This window comes from Dermochelys coriacea, chromosome 1 (genome assembly GCF_009764565.3).
Source record: "Dermochelys coriacea isolate rDerCor1 chromosome 1, rDerCor1.pri.v4, whole genome shotgun sequence".
Classification (NCBI taxonomy): Eukaryota; Metazoa; Chordata; order Testudines; family Dermochelyidae; genus Dermochelys; species Dermochelys coriacea.
In genome coordinates, this window is record NC_050068.2 from 77,080,737 (window position 1) to 77,099,756 (window position 19,020).

General features: G+C 39.1%; 1 protein-coding gene across 9 annotated transcripts in view; it reads right to left on the reverse strand.

Moving 5' to 3' along the window:
• Window positions 1-19,020, reverse strand: part of DACH1 (dachshund family transcription factor 1) — a 455,347-nt gene that overhangs the window by 267,164 nt on the left and 169,163 nt on the right. For all 9 annotated transcript variants that reach the window (XM_043504582.1, XM_038387906.2, XM_038387908.2 and 6 more), the window contains exon 2: window positions 5,842-5,957. In XM_043504582.1, the coding sequence (XP_043360517.1) occupies window positions 5,842-5,957 (116 nt within the window). The remainder of the gene's footprint in view (window positions 1-5,841; window positions 5,958-19,020) is intronic.

Below are 19,020 nucleotides of genomic sequence, written 5' to 3' on the forward strand. Positions count from 1 at the left end.
TTGGAGGGACACCAGCAGGGTTAGCTCATAATAAAAATATACAGCTGTAAGTCCTCTCAATTGTATGTCAGTTTGTATTTAATACAATGCTGGTATCATAAGTACCCCATACGTTTTTTATTAATAAAAAGTTGACCTTGGAACTTTCTCATCCAGTTTCCTTTTAGATATTTTTTCCCATGTGTGAATTAATGTGTTTAATACTGCCTGAACCTCATTTATAATAGCCTAACAGGCCTCCTTCTACAGTCTTCCTCCCTTTGCACTTCCACTACTCCTGGAATGTGTCTCTGTGTGGTAAACCCTTCTTACAATCTTCTATTGAAACTCACTGATTGGAGGGCTTATCAATGTTGACCCCCCTCCTTGAGGTGTTAAAATTAATTAAACACTAACCACAATATGTCACTGACTTAAAATAACAAGTTTTGGGGAAAAAATAATAATGGAAGTGGAGGGAGGAAATGGAGAGAGTTCTGAAAACTATATTTTAAAAAAATCCTTAGCTAAGCATATCATTGGAATGAAGCCATATGTCCAACAAAGTTGGCATTGCATCACACCATATAGTATAATGCAAGATGACAGAGGTAAACATCCATGATGCATCACAGCAACATACCCACTTATGAAATTTGAGGCAAAGCAAGTTCAGCTTACCATATCTCCCTGTGTGATAGCTGTATTAGCCCATAACTCTATTATAAGCCCCCAACTGATTTTTTCAACATAATACCCCTCAATAGACTGGCATCTAATTACATTAAAATAACTATGCACTACCCTTAAACAGCCTGTTGCCTTGCTTAGATTTTTACTTACTCTCTACTTTTAAAATTTAATAAATATTTATTGTGTCCCTAACTTATTTCAAATTCACTTGGCATCACACAAGCCGCTGGCTCCAAAGTGGACATGATTTTTGTCAGTAGAACTTCTGTAAAAAGAGAGCAACCAACTTTCTCCTTAAGCAAGGGAGTATCAAACTGCTGGTCCTCAGGTAAAGAAGTATTTTTTTCCCTAACAAGTTGCAAGGAATTGGGCCAGTAAAGGAAGAACAGGTCTCCAAACAATAGATACATGACCCCTAGGTCTAGCTCCCAACCTGAGATTGTAAATTGGATTGCCATGACAAAGTGGGAATTTTCTGTAATATTGAATGAATCCAATGTGAGCCTCAGTTTCCACTATATTTTGCATGGCTACCCAGTGAAGAAAAAGGACTACGTTTGTGCTCAGGGCAGGCTAAGAAACCTAGGTGTGTGTGTGTGGCCTAGTTATCTGAGCCTGAAAGGATTACTAAAAAGGACTGGCAGACGCTGACCCCATATCAATGGAAAATCTGAGAAGACAATGAAACACCCAATCACCAAGACATTGACACCTAGCAACCAGAGGGGGATGAATCCCCAACTCTCAACAGGGAGGTTGAGCAAACACCCCAGCACAAGAACAAAGGACTGGAGAGGAGTGAGGTAGAGGATAAGCATTGGGTTCTGGAGGAAGCTGGGGGCTCTCTCACCTGGGAACTGACTAAGGAGGTGAGACTGGGAGAGACAGACAGACCCTGAAAATGGAGTTTTACTAAAATTTGGCTGGGGCTCTGGGCTAACCAGAATGGCCTTTGCTTTAACCTTCATTTCTCTATGCTAGCCTAAGGATTTCCTATGCTGTGTTCCCCTTGACTAATAGATCCTACTATTTTGAAAACTCTACCTGAGTGTCACTGCAAATACTAGGTTAGGTCCACTAATTCTTGAAGAGTGTACAGGTCTCTACCAGGAGTCTGTCTCAGTTGGACTTGCCAAACAGAGCTCACGGTATGAGGCATGAGTGCTCAAGACCTTTGTGTTCGGTCTCAGGAGGCAGTGAAGCCGAGTGGCCTTCCCTAAAGGAAGAGTGAGACACCTTGGGGTCTGATACATTGAAGAGGGTCCTCCAAGAGACTGTTCCAAAGCTGGGGATGTAACCCAAATCCTATGAATAAGTGACAACTGCCCATGACAACTCAATTTTTCAGATCAGAACGGTCACACTTGTTTCCCTTGCAGTAACCATCAAGCAAAGCTGACATACCCAATAAGGTTTCCTGTCCAAATATCAACAATCAAATATCTTATCAGCCAAGTAGAAGCCAAAAAGGCTGGGTTCTTAAACTTTTTTTGTAATATGAACTACATCTTAATAGAAAGATTGTCTCATAATCCAACTCCCCTCCAAAATGAAATTGTGCAAAACCCCTCCCACTTCTATCCGGGACCGTCTTACATTCCTGTGGCAACTAAACCAATTGCTTACATGGATAAATAATTTTAGCTAAAAATGCATTACCTTTTCTTCCTATAATGCGATTGTGATTTGCTAAGTGGAAACAAGGGGAATTAGCACCAGTGGGCCATAGACTACAGTTTGAGAATTGCAGCAATAGGGAAGACAGCAAAAGATAAGGAAGCACTGTCCACCCATACATTCAAAATAAAGTTACATATAGAGAATTTCAGTACAGACAGCAGCAAATGGATAAATACAAGGCCTAACACTGGGTATATATTATGGAAGGGAACTTAAGGAAGGTGAGAATCAGCTAAAGGAAGAGACCCTAGTTACTCTGTACTCCAGGAGTGGCTTGATTTTGTTTCGTTTTGTTTATTTTTAGAAAAATGCTTAATCTTCTTACATATTCTTATGAAAACTCCTAACCTTTAAACATCCTAATCAAGAAATGTGTGAGAAAACATTCACAATATGAGTTTTCAGTGCATGTAAAATGGAGCATTTTCATTATCAGCACTAACAACTTTAATTACAATTACTGTAATTCCCTCTTGGCAGATCTCTCCCTGGGGCTGTTCTGTCAATTGCAGCTGATTCAGAATATAGCAGTGCAACTACTCACTCATTTGACCTATTGTGATCATGTTTTATGCCCACCCTGCTTTATTTATGTTAGCTGTCTTTAAAATGGTGGATTGACTTTCACTTGGTAGTGCTGGCTCTTAAAGTTCTTAGCTTGGCTGCCTCAGTCTATATGCAAGACCTGTCCCTTGAGCATGCTACTGACAGTATTTGTGCTCATATTCCACTTGCTGTTTAAGGATCTCACCATCTCACTCCACATTTATGAAACAACCTAAACTTCTAAAGATGTCCTATGAATCACCACTGTTCTCCCTATACTTATTGCCTTCCCTTCCAAACCATTTCCCTTTTTTTTATTATTTATCTGGACCCCTCATTTGATTTATGTGTTGGTATTTTAAGAAGCTGGTATTCTGTATTATATTATTATATTATATTATATTTATGATTAAATTGTTTTCCTGCATACTTTTGGAAGGGGGTGTGATAAATATAAAGGGAGGGGTAACCACCTTTCTGTATATAAAACTATATACAGAACTATAAAATCCCTCCTGGTCAGAAGCAAAACCCTTTCACCTGTAAAGGGTTAAGAAGCTAAGATAACTCCCCTGGCACGTGACCAAAATGAACAATGAGGAGACAAGTTACTTTCAAATCTGGAGGGGGGGACAAAGGGTCTGTCTGTCTGTGTGATGCTTTTGCTGGGAAAAGAAAAGGAATGGAGTCTTAGAACTTAGTAAGTAATCTAGCTAGATATGCATTAGATTTCTGGTTTGTTTAAAGGACTGGTAAATAAGTTGTGCTGAATGGGATGTATATTCCTGTTTTTGTGTCTTTTTGTAATTTAAGGTTTTGCCTAGAGGGAATCTCTATGTTTTGAATCTAATTACCCTGTAAGGTATTCACCATCCTGATTACAGAGGTGATTCTTTTACTTTTTCTTTAATTAAAATTCTTCTTTTAGAACCTGATTGCTTTTTCACTGTTCTTAAGATCCAAAGGTTTGGGTCTGTGTTGACCTATGCAAACTGGTGAGGATTTTTATCAAGCCTTCCCCAGGAAAGGGGGTGTAGGCCTTGGGGGATATTTTGGGGGGAAGACATCTCCAAGTGGGCTCTTTCCCTGTTCTTTGTTTAACACGCTTCGTGGTGGCAGCATAAGGTCCAAGGACAAAAGGTAAAAGTTTGTACCTTGGGGAAGTTTTAACCTAAGCTGGTAAGAATAAGCTTAGGGGGTCTTTCATGCAGGTCCCCACATCTGTACCCTAGAGTTCAGAGTGGGGAAGGAACCTTGACAGGGGGCAAGAGAGGAACTGAGAACTATATAAATAATTCTTCTTATTATAGTTAATTCATAAATTATTGCTTGAAAGAATGAAGCCACCAAGACCAAAAACTGTGACACCAACAACTGGGATTTGCTCTTATCTATCACCCAGAAAACCTTCAATAAAAGAAAATAAAAAATGATCATGTTGCCTGATTTTTTATTTCTCTTATCACCCTCTTCACTTTTCCCTCTGTGTATTTTTCTCCAACTTCTTTCACATCACCTACTTTGAACAAATCTTTCTGCTCTGATTGCTTTTCCTTGATGTACTTCTTTCTCTCTCACTCCATCCCTGACAAATTTCTCTTTCCCTCTACCCTTTCTGATCATTCCCTCTCCAAAATCATTTCCTTTTCCTGAAGGGTAGCACGGCCTTCTCTTTTTTTCTTCATGCTAGAATTCCCTCCACTCTGTTCTCTCTGTGAATCCACCATACTTCCTCTTCACTAGTTTTCCTCTCTCCTACTATGCCTTCCGCTTCTCTAAACCTGATTCTCCATTCCCCATTACTCCTTGCCCATTACATCCTTGCTACCAATGGCATCTTGCCCTCACCCTTTCTTGTCTTCTCCCCAGATGTCCTCCTACCATCTGTCTCCCTTCTCTCTCTCCCTCCCTCTCAGTTATTAGCCTTGCAAAGATCCCTTATTCTCCTCAAGGCTGCTTTGTGACCCCACTGCCTTCTCCTCTTAGATCTGTCTATAGCAACGTGTCTCTTGCTGAAGAGAAAGTCAGTGCTAAAGATGAAGATGAGGAAGTAAGTGGGTACCTGGGGAAGGAGTGGGGGGATTCAGATCAGCCTTGCAGAGGATAAAGAGGCTCCTGCCAGCCTGAAAAGTAAGGAGATGGCATGAGGGTGAGGGCCGAGATTCCATAGCACTTCCACTAGGATCTTCCATCTACATGGATTAGGTCTTCTATGTACAGTAGTAGGCCCCTCCTATTGATTTCAATGGGACTATCCTAGGAACATTCTATCTCCATAAGGAAGCAGAATCTGACCCACAGTGTTTATCTTTTCACCTTAAAAAAGATGATGGCAGTTTAATTAAGTGACAAAATGTTGCCTAAGTGGGCATTATATAATCAAAAGGAAGGCAGACATTCTTCCCATTGAAATATACCATGGGCATGATTTGAATGTAAGAAATCATAAGGAATGTTTGTGCAACAAGTAGTTACTCCAACTAATAAACTCAATTCTCTGGGGCAGACACATTACTGATGATACCAACTATTGTACAAATGGTCAGATAAAGAGGCAAAAAGGAGCAATGACAAGGATCACTGATCTATTCAAAATACAAGGACTGAGGGAATTATTGTTTGCCAAGTGGAGAATGAAAACAATAAGGTAAGAAATGCTATGCTTCAAAGGACTATTTTATTTAATTAAAAAAAGAGAAAACACTATAAAGGGTCACTGTCTACTCAAGTGTTTGTATTGTAAAATGTTGTGCTGCTAACTTTCTAGTAGACAATACGTTGACATGACAATAAGATACTCCATATTGCAGCATAAGTTATGTGATATTACGGTGTTGATTTTGTATTTTTTTTCCTTTTTTATTGTTTGTGATTATTAAACAAATGAATGTAAATCAACTAGCCATAAGATTTCAAGTGTTAATGCATTACTAACAGTCCTACCTGTTGGCGGGATGATTCCAGGAGACATTAGACCTGGGACAGAGTGTGGCATGATATGAGAATTCTCTGGGGAGGTGACACTTTGAGTCCTCTTAGGAGGCCTTCCAGGTCTAGAACTGAAACAAACAAACAATTTTTTTTTTACAATTAAGCTGTTGTCTTACACATCATTTCAAAGTTGTTTCAAGTGGTAACATGGACTGTAAATAAATTTGTTTCAAGGACGGTTGCTTTTGCAGTTAGATGTAATAGACTTCCATCACTAATTAGATTACATGCTGAATTCATTTTCCTCATTGAAGATCAGCCGCTCTTGATGCATAATTCATAGCCTGCACCTCGTTACCTGCTTCTTCATATTAATATCTATACACAGTTTGAATTGCCTCGTTTGCATATGCTAAAGTTCTGCATGCAGCCTTCAGCACGAAAATTATGCACTAACTTGTAATAATTATTACAGTCAGCTTGCTATTGATTTATGAGACTTTTAAAAACCAAATATGTGTAGTACTTGTAATGAATGATATTTTAAGGTTCTTCAGGAAATTAAAAGGCAATGGCTGCCTAAGGAAATGTTCTGCTTGTTTGATTTAATACTACAGTTAGCTGGGAGGTGGAATGAAAGAGTGATTCAGACCTATAGCACATTTTTCGATGATATGTTTTATTACTTTGCACTGCTAGCCTGATATCTAGATGATAAATGACAATACATATCTAATGTGTGAAAAGGTCTTGCAATTTCTTTATTTTTTGTCATTTAAAAGATAAGTCAAGTTATCATTTAACCCTTATTCTATTTAAAGTGAAAATCACACTAAGTCAGCTTACTTTAAATGTACTACATCAGAAAGGGCTCAGAATTATTTGTAGGACACTGTTGAGCAACTGTCATCATAGCAGCATACATATGCCCAGTGTAAATAAATAAAGGGCTTCAAGTTTAAGCATTCCTTGTCCTTTGCTCATATAAATGACTTCCCACCTCCAGTAGCCTACAAATTAAACATGGACTACAATGAAAATATTTACTACCTACCCACATATGAATATATATGCAACACATGGTTCAACAAAGTGCGCACATGCCCATGTGTAGACCAAACTATTATGCTATTGTACGTTCCTATAGCTACCTACTTGGGGGTTATTTAGGGATGACTTCACAGAGCCAGGCAATCTATTTTTTTTTGACATTGCAAGTCTTATTCTAGGCTATGCCCAATATAAGGGTGTCTCATTTATTTCTGAAGGGGGGGAAATGGTGAAATCCGTTGCTCAGCCCCTACGGTCCTAGCATAGGCCAAAATACAATTGACTGTATTGGGATTGTTATCTGTGCTGGGACTGCAGCAGGAAACAGATAATAAAACACTTACTTTTCCTGTGACCATCAGATCATCCCTGGGTTTGGAAACACCCAATTTTTTTTTAACTTCTACAACCCATTTCTAATAAATTAATGACAATCAAAGTGCAGGACATTTTCTTGGAGTTTAATGATTCAGGGCCTTGGGCCATTAACCTTAATTGGTCATTAATTCCTAAGTTACTGACCTGAATTGAAGTCATTATTAATATTATAAACCAGGGATTTTTTCTTTTTTTAAAGATAAACAAAAATTCTTATTTCCTCCTCTAATTGAAAAAGATCCATATGAGAACCAGATTGTTTTACAGTGATATCGCAAAGAGGCATCACATCAGAAAATCAAAAATCCTCACTTTCTTTGGAATATTCTATATGAGTGATAATAAAATAAACATGCCATGAAAACACCTGAAACTGATAAAAATCACACACAAAAACCATCTGACTTCAATGGAGTGTGTCTAAAATATTCACCACAAAAAAAGCCCACTGTGTTAGCAAACTTTAATGGCTCAATTTAAATACCAGTGGCGACCCTCTCCTCTCAACTTGCAATGGTGAGCCTGCATATTGCAGGAGTCTGACATCAATATACAAGCCGTAGCCTATGTGTTGCTTTACCAAACCATAATAGAGCACGTTATGTATGGAGTGTTAGCAGAGGTCTTCAGGCTCATTAAAATGTAAGAGATCACACCTGCAAAGACTCATTTTCTGGAGGTAGTGCTTACTGGCAAAAGTAGCCCCAGCAAAGTCAGCAGGCTTGATTGTGCCACAGGCTGCAAGACCTATGCAAGTGACTCAGGAGAAGTAAGAGCCTTATAACCCCATGTAAGCTACCCAGACCTTGGGGCTGGGCAGACAGGGGAAGCAGTGCTCTGCCCTTATGATTCCTTCCATATACTGCTCCTGGAGCAGCACTTGAACATACACAGAGGGGGTTACCACAAAGTCACAAATTAGCCCAACAGGTTAACTTTCTGGAGTAAGTGTTTGCTGGGTGAAGACCTGAGTTTCCAATTCAAAACCCAAAGGGTGATGTTATTTAAATGCCAGTTTGGTGGGCTAGTTCTCTTTTTTTTCTGATAACATTTTTTTAAATGTAGAAACAACCATCTTGCACTTTTTTATCTAATTTAAGAAATAGTTGCTAATTATGAAAATTCAGGTAAATAAATTTCAGACTGCTAAAATAATAAGTCTGGAAGACCTAATTTAGAGTCACTGCAGACTGTCTAGTACCCAATTAAAATGAGTACACCACTGATTGGATAAAGGAAGCATACACTGATTTCCCCAAATGACTGATTATGTAATAACAATTGTTTTAAGTTATTATTTATATTACACACTTGTTTCACTAACAAATTTCTAAACTACAATAATCCTGTTTTATATTTGCCACCAAGGTAGTTAATCCTTTATATTAGGCATATATATAATATGCATATAATGCCAAAATCTTGACTATCTCTGTTTTTAAAGGGGCATAGGAATGCTTTTTGAGCTAAGAATGGAGAAAAAGTACATATTCTTGTATCTTTCATTCCTACGGTTCAGCAAAAGTAAAAAAAAACAAACTTATTTTGACATTTTTAAGTTTTTGTATCTAGCCCAAAACCTTGCATACTACTTTGTAATTCATGATGAAATTTTTCTAGTTCTATTATAAAATCTTAAAAATAACTATGGCCAGACTCAAGAATGTACTCTGCTCTCTCCTGCAGAGTTAACCAAGATTAACTGCTCTAAGGGCCAAATGTCTGTATACAGGGCCATAGTTCCACTTCCTAATTGGTAAAGCCATCCCTGCCAGAGGGGCTTGATCCACAAATAGATTGTCCTCCTTTAATCCATTCTTCCCCCAAACTAAGCATAGCTCATGTTGCAGTGGAGCAGCCATGAAGCAGGTAGTTTTCAATTATGAAAAGGAGAAAAAATACAGGGGAAGAAATCATACTTGGGAGGTGACAAATGACAAATGCTTGAGGAGAGTATGCACCCACTGCTCAGTCTGCCTCCTTTCAAACTGGAAAAGTTACAAGGTAAAAATAGAGAATAATATTTTTTTATTATTATTCTTTAAAACTTTCACAAAGGACATTTCAGAATGTCCTGTCACACCTTTAGCTGGTTTATATCATTGTAGCACCATCAATTTCAAGTTTCAGAGTAGCAGCCGTATTAGTCTGTATTCGCAAAAAGAAAAGGAGTACTTGTGGCACCTTAGAGACTAACAAATTTATCTGAGCATAAGCTTTCGTGAGCTACAGCTCACTTCATCAATTTCAATGCAGCTTGGCTAGTCTTGGCCTATGCAGCTTGGCCAATGCAGCTGAGAATCTTGCCCTATGGGCAAAGAGCAGGTATATACTTTAAATGAACCATGTTTGGCAGAAGTGCATCTCCAGACACTCCTTGTTCAGCCAGACCTTCATATATAGGTGCACTACAATCAAAGGAAAGAATCTGGTCCAAACTCAGGTCCCTTTGCAAGGGGACAACAGAAGAAATTATCTCCTTAAATACATTTTGCATTCAATAAGTCCTTTCCTGCCACATTTATAGTATGTCTTTCAAGCCTTTAGAGCTCAATTGCTCCTTCTTTCTCCTCTAGCTTCACAGTATACCAGTGTCACTTATTAACAGCAGCAGTAATGGATTAACCAATTTTGCAACTCTCATCCATGCTCTGGAATGCAGCAGTGTCATTTTAAGTGCTAACATTCTCAATGAGGAGACACCAGGTATGCAAAACAGCAGGGGATCACAATCACATCCTAAGTGCTTGTTGTATTAGGCAGCACTGTAATGGTTAAAAATCTGGTGTGGTAGGAAGATATCTTGCTAGGGGGGTTAGGGGAGACTGGATAGGGCAAAGGAATGATACTGGCATATGGAGTCTTTTACCTCAAGGCAATTGGTTGAATCCAGTATAGGTGATCAGTTATCAAAAATTATTCCTGTCTATTGACTAGCTGGTGTGCTATGTGAAATGAGTTAAATGTCTCTGCCCAGCTCCCAAAGAATAAATATCTGCATTACAAAAAGCACTACCAACATTGGTACTAACAAAAAATCTTCCTGGTCTCAGCAGAGAGATCAATAACTGAATGGCACTGAGAATCCCCCACCATTAGAAGCTGTCCTTCCTTCCTGGGATACCTTGCACTGCTGCTGCCAGTGCTGTACCCGCACCTCTCATGAACACTAGAATGATGCATCAGCTTGCAAATGAAAGGCTAAAACAAAGCAAAATGGCAAAGGATTGACCAAACCTGTAACTTCATTCCTCAGTTTTGAAAAAGCCTGATTTGTAAGGTTGCCATCCTTCAGAATATTTCAAATGTATTGCACTACATTATTAAAGGAAAAGGCAACACATTCTGATGTTCATTCATGCCAGTTCAAGTTTTCCACTTAGACACGTACCCTCAACTTTAGTTTACTGAAAGCATGTTCAAGAACAGAGAAGCAAGAATGTAATCCTGAGATTAGATAAATTTCTACTTTAGCAGTTAGTAAAAAAAACATTACTTTGTGTTCTATTTACTTACAGCAGTAATATAAAACAATAAAACTCTCAGGGCAATTACTTTAAATTTATTTTTCTTCCCACAGTTATGCAGAAAACCTTCTCACGCATAATTACTGTTAAACTTCTCATGATGTATTAGAAAGATTTATCGAAACAGCAAACAATGCTGATAAAAAATAAAGTACAGAGGTGTATTTTAAAATCTTCACAAGGGAAAAAGAAACAAACCAATGATCTTTGAAAGGGAGAGACTGTGCCATAAAAGTGGTTCCAGAAAGTGAAAGGACAATAGTATTCTACAGACTTAAAATATATACTTCTTCTATTTTTAAAACTAAATTACTGAAAAATGAATCTTTGACCTAGTGGGCAGTACCAGTTTATTAATGCTACAAATAATTAGACAGAATGGAATAGGATACTCTGCATGCTATAGCCTATCCAAAGGACACTCATTGCACTAATAAATCAGCTGTTTGGTTCTAGGCACATTACATTTCTTTGGTGGTCATAGCAGACCACATTAGGCTGTTTCCCTTGCTGCAAACCCCTATGCAAATATCATGGCTTCCCCTAAACTTGCCATATATCGTACCAAACTTGTTCTTGGAAATATCTGGAAAACCCTAGGCAGAATATTATTATTTGTATTACTGTAACACCTAAAGGCCCCAGTTCAAGTCGGGTGCCCCACTACAAACACACAGTAAGAAGTAGTCCCTATCCTGAAGACCTTGCTATCTAAATACACAAGTCAAAGGGTGAGAGAGGAAAGAGAATCACGAATGTGAAGTGGTCACTCAACAGTTCAGTGAGAGAGCTGGAACTAGAACTCATGTCTTATGACACCCAGTCCTATGCATTAGACCAGACTGCCTCTCAAACACAGAGGCCACCATTAAAAAGTCAACATTCTTCCAAACAGTTACCACAAAAATAGTACATTTTTGTCCAAAACATGACAAGAAATAATTGCAGTAACTCATAGAATGCAGTGTGTCACCATTAACAAATATTGTTTTCTTTATGGCAACCAGAGTGACTGGATGTCTACAGTAACAAACATGGCTGCTATTTGGCTGAGACAATTAGGGTGGGATTGGTGGAAGCCATGATGTTTATAATTTTGCCTCTTGGATGTAGCTGTGATATTAAAGGTACAGGATTTGGGGGAGATTACTCAAACATTATGGTTCTCCTAACAGATTAACACAGATGACAACTAACATGCAAGCCACCCTGTTTTTAATCTGTATCATAAATGATAGGTACAAACAGTTAATTGTTTGGTCGTAAGATTATGATGTCACAGCTGACTTGGCCAACAGCTCACTACTGCATCTTCATTCCATTGGTTGAAATGCTACAACAGTTGTGCTGGCCTCCGCTTCCCGCAGCCCCCATTGGCCTGGAGCGGCAAACCGCAGCCAGTGGGAGCTGCGATCGGCCGAACCTGTGGACGCGGCAGGTAAACAAACCAGCCCAGCATGCCGGGGGGCTTACCCTGTCAGGCTGCTTGCCAAAGGTTGCCGATCCCTGCTCTAGAGGGAGATGTAACAGATATTGCAACCCCATGCAGTATCTTGGGGGTCCATTGTTTTAAATGAATGGATGATGTATGTTTGTGTTCTACTCAGTGAGGAAAGGCTACCACAGCTCCTCTAGGAACTTAAAACAATGAGTGGGGATTAAGGCAAATCATCCCGGTTGTAACCCCCACCCTGAGAGGTTCCACCTGCTTGGGAGTTCAAACTGGATTCTCCAGAGGCCAACCAAACACAGAAAGAACTTTGGAATAAAAAGCTTGACTTAAACCTGACTCAGGGCCTTCTTACTGGTCCAGCAAACAGACAGAACCTTCAGACTCAGGGCCCCCAATCCTTGAGGAAGGATTGGACGGACTAACACCTACCAGGTTCTGAGGTTGGATTTGGAGTGACCTCTGGTAAGCTTTTTAGCATGTGTGCAGGTTCTTTTCTCTGTAATGTTTTCACTTTAAGAATAAATGTGATTGCTTAGAATGAACTGTGTGGTAACTTATAACTGTTGGCAATTACTCTGTTCATGGCATCTGGAGAGCAAGCAGTGCTTAATTTGTGCCAGAGTTTACCAGGGCTGAACTCTAGCATCTCTACACTTGGCAGTTCATAGCCCCCGCACCTCTGGGCTTGCTGTATCAGTTATGAATGCAAAAATATTGTGCACCAATACCTAATTACTTGAGTCCCAGCACCTCTTTTATTATAGATAAAGCACTGAGAGCAAGCCAAGAACAGTGCTGGTCCGTCTAGGCAGTCTGGCTTGCTGGGAATATCACAGTGTAAATCTGGGAGCTGCATGGCTTAACACTGTCAGGATGCAGGGAGACACAGGTCTCTTCCCAAAAGAGGTGATTCCTGAGGAGTTTAGAGTGGTTGTCCTTGACAGATCACAAGCGTGGAATATAGGTACTGTGACAGAAGAGGGTGGCAGAAATGAAGCCATGCAAAAGTGGGAATTGGGTGCTTCTGCAATGAAGAACTGAGAAGACACAAAATTAGGGAAAAGGAACAAAAACAAAGGAGCATGGGAAAGGGAGATAAACAAAGGGTTAAAATAGTTGTGCTCCTAATGGTGAGCATATTTTCTCATTGAGCAATACTAAACATGTCCATAAGGTATTCAAATAGTAAATAATCAGATTAACTAAAAGTTAAGTTAGTACATAACAACAATATTCTACCCTTCATCTTTGTGCTTACCTCCCATTGACATCAGTGGAGGTTCCACAATAGATGAGGGCAATATGTAATCCAGCACAGAATGTGTGTGATACCTCAGTATAAGAGTTTCAGCATAAATCCGCATATTGACAATATCTGAATTTGAAAACTTCAGAACAGATAGTTAAATACTAATTATTAGTTTTCCCCTCATTACAACTTTCTTCAGTTTTATCGAAACAGAAGGAATCATTTCAGTTACATGATTTTACCAATACAAATGGGGTACAAAGATACTTTAAAAAAAAAAAAGAAAAAGAAAAAAAGGCAAGAACGAAGTGGTAACTCAGACCATTTTATAGAGTGCTAGACAATGAAAGTGAATGAGTAAAAAGTGTATTAATATATTCAATAATTAATCAGCAATAAATAAGAATGTGTTTATGTTCAATGTCTGTCACAAAATATTGCATTTTGCCTGTTGTGTCATCTGACAAGCAGTGACATGAACCTCCGAAGTGCAGTGTTACAGTTCTTCACAATAGCATCACCATGTTATACAAATCTGAAAAATATATATTTGTTTTGTGAAGCATTGATTTCATTGATAGTCTCATATGAATTATTCTGCTTAAAGATTTGATTTCCTTAAATAATTTGCCCTTTAAAAAACTATGCTTAAAATAAAAGATTTTATTCTTGCTTCTGCCAGAGAATGTGGCTAATGTTCATGGATTTTTGTTTGTTTGTTTGTTTGTTTTGCCATCTGCATTTTTTAAACCATCTGCATTGTACAGTACATACATTTGCAAACATTCACTAGTTTGTGAACACAAATCAGATAATTGCATGTGTAAATATCCCATAAGATTCATAAAAGAGAACTAAGCCATTTCCCTGCACAATTATCCATTTTGTACAAGCACACACAATTAAAGTGCATATTTTATAGGGAATTTTTGTTTGGAAAGTTTAGAAAATCCATTTTTATCAGTGTATCTGAAAAAATTATCGGATCTCAGCACTCAGTTTTGAGACCCTCTTAAAACACACACACACACATATACATATAGAAGAAGAATGTGTTGATAAACTCCACTGTGGCTCTCAAACTTATTATTCATTATCTACTGTATTCAAATAAAGTTACATAGCAAATACATTTAATTTCATATTTGCGTGGTAACCAAATTACTACCTGGCATAGGCAAATATTCCTATTATTTCAGGTAGCTGTTTTGTGAGGATATTCTGGCCTTGCTGCTGGTTTGCTAATAATATTCCACTCCTATTCACAACAGTTGATAATGAAGCTCCACCATGTGTGTGTATCCACTGTAGTACTCTCATTCATTCATCATTTAATAGGCCACACTCTTCACATGAAAGCTGAAACAAGTGAACTGTCACCTATTTAATTAAGCTGCCTATATCTTAAACCTTTATTCCTTAAAAAAAAAATGTGTACTCAAAAGATTATATTTTGGCTCTGCCAGAGATTGTGGTTAATGTTCACTGCCCTTTAGGTTTTTTTTAATATTATTATTATTAATCTAAAACCCTCATTCACTATATACTACAAAGAGTACTCTGAGTCGCCCAAATAGAAAATCAACTTTAATGCTATATTTTCTTAAAGTAATTCTATTTATCATAACTGTGAGGTTCACAATGGTGACAGACACAGTATCACACTCTCCACTGCTCTGTGAAGATGCAAGTAATTACTGGCACCCCCTGGTTGCAGATGTGCAGGTACTTGTTCCATAGAGGTCCAGTACCATGAGAAATCAGAACTGTAAGAGGACTTAGGAGAAAGCATCCCTAAAGAAGCTGGGGAATGGGATTGGGGATTCTAATATCTGGCATAGCACTCCCCTCCCCTTAGCCCTCATATGGTGGGACTGTGGCTCCCAGAAATGTTGTGGAGGGGTGAGGGGCTTCCGAGCAGCCCTCAACCAGGTGATAATGATTCAGAAAGGAATTATGACCGGCACTGTACAAGTTATTGCTGGATAGTTCCTGGATGAGTTCATAAACCTGTGGCCTAATTAACCCACATCCCTTGCATCTTGTTTTTCTTCCCATGTGTCCAGGACAAAAATATAGATTCATAGATTCATAGATACTAAGGTCAGAAGGGACCATTCTGATCATCTAGTCCAACCTCCTGCACAGCACAGGCCACAGAATCTCATCCACCCACTCCTATGAAAAACCTCACCTATGTCTGAGCTATTGAAGTCCTTAAATCATGGTTTAAAGACTTCAAGGAGCAGAGAAGCCTCCCTCAAGTCAACCATGCCCCATGCTACAGAGGAAGGGGGAAAACCTCCAGGGCCTCTCCAATCTGCCCTGGAGGAAAATTCCTCCATCTATGAATTTCATTCAAGTCACTAGTAGTTTGGAGGTATGGCTACATTGCAATAAAACACCCACAACTGGCCTGTGTCAGCTGATTTAGGCTTGCAGGGCTGGGCTGCACGGCCACAAAGTTACAGTGTAGACCAGGGATCAGCAACCTTTGGCACGCGGCTGGTCAGGGAAATCTGCTGGCGGTCTGGGATGGTTTGTTTACCTGCAGCGTCCGCAGGTTCAGCCAATCGCAGGTCCCACTGGCCACGGTTCGCTGTTCCAAGCCAATGGCGGCTGTGGGAAGCAGCGTGAGCGGAGAGATGTGCTGGCCTCCGCTTCCCACAGCCCGCATTGGCCTGGAACAGTGAACTGTGGCCAGTGGGAGCTGCGATCAGCCGAACCTGTGGACACTGCAGGTAAACAAACCGTCCCGGCCCACCAGCAGATTTCCCTGACGGGCCATGTGCCAAAGGTTACTGATCCCTGGTGTAGACATTCAGGCTCAAGCTGGAGCCAGGGCTCTGGGACCCACAAGATGATAGACCTTGCCCCAAACAGCTTACATGCTAAAACCATCATTTAGAGTCATGTTGTAATATTCACATTAGGTACTAGCTTAATCCACAAACAATTGCACTGAAGTCAATGGGCTCATTAATGGAGTATGGTTCTATTCACGGTGAGTAAAACTATCACAAACTAAAAGCAAGCGAGAATGCACATTGTTAGTTTCATCTGCTTGGCTTAGACTGTAAACTCTTCAGAGTAGAAAACATCTTTTTGTTGTATGTTTGTACAATACATAGCACAATGGGGTGCTGATCACTGACTGGGGCTCCTACCAAAATACCTATAATAAGTTTGTTTCTTTTGAATTATTTTGAATTATTTTTTGCAGGGAGGAGTAGGGTTTATAGGGCTTATGGAAGAAGTGGGTTTTGGGAAGGGGATTTACAGAGGAGAGGTTAAGAGTATGGCAGAGTGAGTGGAGAGATGGATTCCAGATAGAGAAGGAAAATGGTTGTAAGGCTGGGGAACAGAGCTGGCAATGGAATTGCCAAAAGTAAGCAAGAGGGATGAAGATGCGAAAGTTTTCAAGGAAAGTCATATTTTGGAGTTGGCCATGCTGAGCTTTAGCTCTCAATGGGACACATCCAAGATGAGCTGTTGTCAAAGAGGTACAATTCTGAACAGAGTGGGAGTAGTCAAAAAAGTACAGCTAGATCTTTGAGACATCAGGACAGAAGCAATATATTATATAGTGTGACTAAATGAGGCTCCCCAGAGATAGAGTGAAGAATTAGAGGGGTCCAAGATTGAGACCAACGGACACCAAGACTGTTGGAAAACTGAAAAATAAGTTACAAATCTCTCTTCATGTCCTCCATCTTCCCCTCATTGCCCTCATTGAGAGCATTCATAAACTCACTTCTGCTGCTTTGCATACAAAATATGAATACATCACACATGGAACAAACAATGATTATGGTGGGAATGGTTGGAAACAGTTTAAATAGACAGCTAAGCTGACAAAGAGATGTGTTTCACTGTAATGGCTTCTGATTTACATTTGTGTGAGATGAGAATTAAGACCTTAATCTATACACATTTTAAGACATGCTGGACGATCAATTTAAGAATATTTTTTGTTGGACAAAGACTACCCAAATTTAAATGAAAAGAGGGTTAGGCAAAAAGTTACTTCTGGAATAAGATACAGCTTCTATCATTCTAATATACATATAAATAGACTCGCAAATAGCTGAATAAATAAACCTTTAAATCAAAACTATCTAAATTCATAATACATTTACAAGTGTGTAGCATGGCCCAAATCTTCATGCCAATGACCAGCCTGAATAGCTGGATGCTGGAGGAAGGTAAGGGAAGAAGAAGCCAACTGATTGAAGCAACTATCAATGCCCTTTTGGATGAAGGGCCAGAAAATCCATGCAGCAAAGGATCTGGATCACCATCATCTATCCTGCCTCTCCTCAATTTTTTCCTCTCTGTGCACAATTTGCATAACCCAGGGAGAACCCCCTTTCATTGCAGATCCACACTTGTTTGGCTGCAGAGAACCATCTGCGGCCACAGAAATGGGAGTAGAGATTTGGGGGATTTGATAGCTGCTTTCAACTACCTGAAAGGGGGTTCCAAAGAGGATGTATCTAGACTGTTCTCAGTGGTAGCAGTTGACAGAGTGAGGAGTAATGGTCTCAAGTTGCAGTGCGTCAGGTTTAGGTTAGATATTAGGAAAAAAAATTTCACTAGGAGAGTGGTGAAGCACTGGAATGAGTTATCTAATGGAATCTCCTTCCTTTGAGTTTTTAAGATCAGGCTGGGATGATTTAGTTGGGGATTGGTCCTGCTTTGAGCAGAGGGTTGGACTAGATGACCTCCTGAGGACCCTTCCAACCCTGATATTCTATGATTCTATATGGGAAATGCAGAATTTCAATCCAGCATATGCCAGACATTGAAAAGAATGATAAAATTGTAAGAAAATTGGAATTTAGAAACAGATTCACCTAAAGATAAGGGTAAAAATGTTCACTTTCATTGTACTTAATGTATTAAATTATAATATTATCTTGCTACAGAATTAGCTGCTGTGTGAAATATAAAAGCTCATTCCCAAATTTGCTGACATCTGTTAACACAGCCAATGCTCAAATCTGTCCCAAAACTATTCTATAAAAAGTTTTCCCTAGCAGAAATAAATCTGCTGCCAGAGTGTTATTTCAGGGCACCACTGAGGAGAAAACCAGTCATTTGTGTCAAGAGTGGTACAAATAATATGTTTTTGGATAACAGAGCTGATAAATGGTACTCTCTCCAGTAACTTTTTTTTTATTTATATTTATTTGCACTTCAGATAGTTCCCATTTTGTAAAGATGCACATAGAAGGATTGAATAGGAAGTTATAAAACATGCATCAGGACTCATTTTAAGGAAGGACATAAATCAATTACTGAGAAGTTTGTTTTAATATGTAATTTAAACTTCTTAATCATGGATCTGCATTGTACTTATTTTGTGACTGGACAATTCACAAATGTTTTAAACCACCACCTCCACCTCCAACACCCATTCTGAGAGAAATATAGATACTATATTTTTGTTATTCACTCCATATCTCTACCACATTCTGACAGAAAAAATTAGTTATACAAGTGTGTTTTTAACAAATACCTCACAATCATCA